General features: G+C 36.5%; 1 protein-coding gene across 5 annotated transcripts in view; it reads right to left on the minus strand.

Annotated features, from left to right (window-relative positions):
• The window catches only part of LOC129261622 (high affinity cAMP-specific and IBMX-insensitive 3',5'-cyclic phosphodiesterase 8B-like), a 42,234-nt gene extending 36,482 nt beyond the window's left edge, over positions 1-5,752 (minus strand). For all 5 annotated transcript variants that reach the window (XM_064100102.1, XM_064100101.1, XM_064100100.1 and 2 more), the window contains exon 1: positions 5,690-5,752. In XM_064100102.1, coding sequence (XP_063956172.1) covers positions 5,690-5,716 — 27 coding nt within the window. In that variant the 5' untranslated portion in view covers positions 5,717-5,752. The remainder of the gene's footprint in view (positions 1-5,689) is intronic.
• Positions 5,753-6,000: the final 248 nt, after the last annotated feature.

Genomic DNA, 6,000 nt, shown 5'->3' on the forward strand with positions numbered 1-6,000 from the left:
AGGGAGTTGTACGTGTGTGACATCACAGATCTTGGTCACATTGCCAATGGGAGGATCTACATGGCATTAGTGATCTCAATATTCAAATGCTCATAACTTTCTTATTATTCATTCAATCTTCCTCAAACTTTCAACAATATGTTTCTTTGATTTTTCTCTTTGATATGGATTCAGTTGGTTTCAAGGGTTTCATTCTCCTTTAATTTACACTACATGATTTTACGCACGATGGGTGACCTTTTCTTGGCTGCCAAATTGGATCCTCAGTCATTCTGATTCCTTTCAACTATAAAGTTGAAATATTCTTTGGTATATGATTTTCCCCAAAAATTTAATCCAGTTTTTTTGGAAACTTACAAATAGCTTTATTTTTAGAAGAAAACAGAAGATTTAAACTGTTCTTCAAACTGTACAGTGTTTAAAAAACTACTCCTAGTCTAAAATCTGTTTTACAAGTGTGGAAAGATCAAATTCTTGGTACAAATGGTTTATCTATTAACATCCTCATTACTATATGAATTACAGGAATATTTAAAACAAGTAAGTATATCAATTAAACTTCCAGTGAAAATATGGAAAAAATGTTCTTCAAGTGCTTATGAAGTCATTTATTCATGTAATCTTATCCTGCTCACACACTGAGACAGAAAGAGTATCCAATGCAATTATAGGTCAAAATTGATGTTTCATCATGAGGCCTTTAAAAATGACCTCATCCCACAGACTGTGACTGCAAAAAACATGGTTACTTTTTTGTAGCAGGCCCTGAATATAGAAATGCTATTTTTTTGTTTGAACATGCCAGAATGGGGCAAAGAATTCACTCATATTTATATTTCAATGGCTTGAAACAGCACAAGTTTACAAATATGAGTTTTGAATGCATAAACAAATCAGCCCACATGAAGGAAGATTTTTCTTTGTGCAGCACAGCAGCTAAGTCTAAGATATATATACTGTATATATATATATTAAATTAACCAACTGAGTAAACTTTCAAATTTTGGGCTTATGAGGGCAACATAAAAAATCTTTTGAGGCCTAAGCTGCATGCATAAATTGAAAAATTGGTCAGCTTTTGTATTTCAAATACTTGCCAATAAAAAAAGTTTTGAATTTAATCTACATGTCAGATTTCAACTCTAGCTGCTGGGAATCAAAATGATTAAAAACATGAATTAGCACCTGAGAACAAGTTATACAGCCTCATTATTTGCTTTTGTGGAATGGCATCATTATATGAAAGAAACTAATGGTCAAGCATTTTATATCAGAACATTACTGACATTCAAATAAAGAATACCCATATGTGTCAAGGGATATAATGAACAATGATTATTCGTATTAAGCAAGAGCAAATATTGGCTAATGAGCTTCCTGACCAGACTGCATCCAACCTTCCAGCGGAAATGAGAAGAGCAAAGTGACAGTGAAGGAGGTGGAAAGAGACTTTTGGTTTCAGACCTCCTTGAAGTTCGTCAGTTCCAGGTATTTTGGCAGTGTGAAAGCAAACTACACGTAATCTCCCCAAAAGAAAAAAAACTGCTACATAATATTTGTCAAAATTATGAGAACTTTTGCAGGGATTTTTCATTTTTCCAAGGTCACAGGTATTTTGGCAGTGTGAAATCAAATTACAAGAACTTTTAGCCAAGCGTGTACATGAAGTTGAGCGCAGCTGCCGCGGGTGGCTGCCAAGCTGGTGATTTCGAATCTCGCGCTTTGCTTGCTTAGCAGACCATACTGCGCATGCTCGTGACTTCAGGAACTTAACCCAAAGGGTATGTTTCGGGGCGGTGTGAATGCAAGAATAATTAACGATATTTTTTAGCCTGAAAAAGTTCATGCAGTTTGACGGGGATTCTTGTGATCGAGGTGGTTTGAAACCACCTATAGAGACAGAGACAAAGAATGAATGAAATATAAAGTAGGAAACAAAGCAAGAGAGAGAGAAGGGGAGGGTCATGAGAACTGCAAACTGCCAATAGGCAAACTATTCAATCATACCGAGGTTGTTTTACCTGACTGCTAAGAAAGCACGAATGCCTGTGAGCAAGCAACCAGGGGACCAACGGCTTAAGGTCCTCTCCGAGGGACCTGGTAATGAGGATAAATGCCTTACCAAAGGGCACTAGCGCACCACTTGGGAATCGAACCCGGGTCACCGGGATCCGAAACCCCCGCTCTACCGGGTTATCCAAGAATCAAAGATCTGATCACTGTAGGAGGAACCACATGTCCATCTATGGGAAGGTGATGGGTTCCAAAATACACCCAAACCCCCTAGTTTTGTGGAAATTTGGAACACGTCGCCTTTCACACCCTTCCATATGCAAGTAACTGTTATTTTCAGCTGTACTGGGTGACAAGATACATGTATTTACATTCATCCATTTTATGAATCAATTCTCATCCACTGGACTGGGAGAGAATCACTACAAAACTGTGCAGTAATGAGCACTGCACAATTCTATCTCCAAGAGTCTTAACTGCTGGTGCTGATTAGCACATCTCTGATTATAAAGGCTAAGGTCACAACCCCCAAAATTAGCCTGCTTGGCGACCGGGCGGCGAGTTTTTAGCCAATTTCACCCCGGCACCGAGCAGCGGCAGTCCGGGCACCACTGGATTTTGGCATCGTTCGGTCGCCACTTTAGATTTAGCATGGAGTTTAAATTCTGACGGCACCTGCTTAATTTTCACTCGCCGCCCTAAATACGCTCGGTGCCCGGGTGGTCGCTGTCTGGGCGCCGATGTGATTATGTCAAAAATTGAACTCATTGGCTTTTGGTCGCCGTGCGCTCAAAGATCGGTCGATGATCTTGCGGTGAATTCAAGATCGGCCGGGCGATTACTTAAAAATATGCCATTGGCTGGTGGGAGACCGCCCGGAAATCAGTACATGGGTCGTCAGCCAATCACTGCTTGGACGCCAAACAGAAAGTTCCCCGATTCGACCCAGATTTGGCCTTGAGTAATGGGTAATCGACAGGGTACAGCTCGGCCACCGATAAGTCACAGCCCGCTCGACTACTACAAAAATAGTTGAGCGATGCCTAAATTCCAGCAGCACCAAAGCAGGCTACTAATCGGTCGGTCTCTGCTCTGAGTTGTGACTGAAGCCTTATAATGTACATTGTGTGTCACTGACATATAACAGGAAATATACTGCATTTTTTTCCATATTACTCAGCTCAGCGTACTACCAAACCAAAGTAGTACCGCTACGCACTCATACCATATGATTTTTTACTTTATGGTGGTGCATGAATGCGTGATTATCATAAATTTTCTTTCCTTGTGTATCTAGATTAAACTAATCGATCTTATCATTAATTTACTTTTTCATTTTGTGGGTAATTGTTGGTCCTGAAAAGGACCACCCCAAACTCTACTTGTTGACAAGTGTGTTCTTGTTGTCTTCAAGAGAAAACAATAGCCCAAGAAAGAAAACATGGTGTACAGTGAAACCACTGCACTCTTCTTCTTCACCATGGAAACCTTCTGAAGTAATATTACTTTTTCATGTTTTTTCAATACTTTAAAATCTCACATATGTGCTAATATTCAATGGAACGGTTTCTTTGGGTAGCCTACAAGTAATTTACACACTAACAGATTTATCAACTGTAAAATATGAAAACTAATTGATCAACATGTATGCAATGCTGAAACATGACGTTGTGGCGTGCGCCTGTAATCCAAGCTATGTGGGGAAGTTATGCAGAGGTTCGAGCCCTGGTCACGTCTTTCGGATGGTGACGTTAAAGGTCGGTCCCAGATGTAAATAATCATATCTGATTGATACACGTCTGACAAAACTCAAATACCGGTACACACACACAAACATGGTATTAAGCAAGTGTTGCATATATTACGATAATTATCATACTTCTTCTTCTTCTTCTACTTCTACTTCTACTACTATTACTACTACTACAAGTGTACTAATGTAGTTCTTGTTGTCATTGTTGTTGTTGTTATCATTATTATCATTACGTGTATATTTCATATTTCATCCAGGTTTATAACACTATATCATACACATCATTGCTATATGCTAAATCATTAGAACTACATTCATGATTCATCATTTAACTTGTATACATGTACATTGTAGTTGTAATTCTGTAATCAAGTTATTTTTACTAACAAAAAAATGCAATGCTAAAAATATTATTTCATACAGACATTCAATATTAAGAGAGTGAAGCATGTTATGTTATTGCAAGCTTTTTTTTAAAACTTCACTGAAAACTGCATTCTGTACAGTACTTATGCAAATAGTTATTCAAAATTATTGAAGACAGAATGTAATTCAATCTTTAAAAGTCAGGTATATGGGGCCATAACATCAAAACGGACCTAATTTTTGCAATGGGTTTCTATACTACTGTATCTTATGTCAATCAAAGTCTCCAGGAAATATTCAACCTTACATGAAAGCAAAATGTAAATATATGTACGTAATGGGCAGTAATTGAATTGGGATTGTATTGGTCACACACTGGTGAAAAGAATAATAAAATAAAAGGCACACACCAATTTGTTCAGTGTTCACTATTAGATTTCACATTCCCTTGTGTATTTGGGCACCACAGAAGCATCGAAATCATTTAATGATTAGGCTGTTTCTATGGCGACCATGTAATGAGAGAGGTTATTGGCAGAAGAAAATCACATCTCTTATTGCAATCTGAGATGAAGACGCGAGGTTGTACAGTCGTCTCAAACATAAACATACATAACACAACACATCGAATAGAAGTTTGATTATGTATAGAATATATACAAAATTTAATATCATTTGCAAATCACTGCCTCAAATGCCTCAAATTTAATCAGAATTAAAAGAAGGCCCCAAGCACAAAAATATAGTTTGTAACACGACACCAATTGTATATTGCTAATCATGAAAGCCCTTGCAAAGTCACAGGTGCTTACATGTACACGTAGATACATGGTGTCACACTATTCAAGTGAGGTTGGCATATTACCAATTCCCCCTTCAAAAAAATATTCAACACTGCTCAAATCTAAGCCAATGTTACTTCAAGTGAAGAAGAATGGTAAATTGTGATGTGCCACACAATAAGGTGGCCCTGCCCCCCCCAAAAAAAAATGATAATACAATGAATAAATTAATAAATGAATAAGTATATAGATAAAAATGAATAAAAATATAAATAAATAGATAAATAAATAAAGACATAAATAACTAAATCCATAAATCAATCAATCAACCAATAAATAAATAAATGAATACATAAATCAAACAAATAGATGAATAAATGTATAAATAATAAACAAATAAAATAAATAAATGAATGAATGAACGAATGAACGAATTTACAAATGAACGAATGAATGAATGAATGAATAACTAAATAAATAATAATAGAAAAGATAGGAAATGCAGCTCCTTTCAAAGGAGATGTAGATAGGATAAGGACATATTTCTTTGATACAATCATCAACCAAGTGCAAATAAAGAATGATTATAGTTGATTTTTGAAAAACAAATAAATTAGAGGAAAAGCTTTAATAGGTAAAATTTGGATCAAACCAAAGAAAGCAACAAAAAGATTTACATGTAGAAAATTGAGTTGTGAGTCTTGAAAATATAAATGACTGCCTGAAATATTCCTTGAAACTATAAGTGAAAAATGAAAAATTTCTGGTTACTTACTTGCATAGTGGGGTGAGAAAGCCTCATTGGCCCTAGTGTTACTTGGTTGGCTGAGCCCTGTATTATAAATAAAAATAAATGAGTGTTCAATAGTTTCATTGATTATAAAGAATAGTAACTGTAAAATGACAAACCTTCCGGGGGGGGGGGGGCACTGACTTTCATTGACGAGTGGACACCATGCACGACTATGGGGTCTCGAAAAGCACCCTAAACAAGTATTTTCCATATTCTGAAAATGCACCCCTTAAGTTAACAAGTATTGGAAACAAAACGATACTATTGGCAAGTATTCCCTGAATTGAACAAGT

The sequence above is a fragment of the Lytechinus pictus genome, chromosome 5 (assembly GCF_037042905.1).
Source record: "Lytechinus pictus isolate F3 Inbred chromosome 5, Lp3.0, whole genome shotgun sequence".
NCBI lineage: Eukaryota > Metazoa > Echinodermata > Echinoidea > Temnopleuroida > Toxopneustidae > Lytechinus > Lytechinus pictus.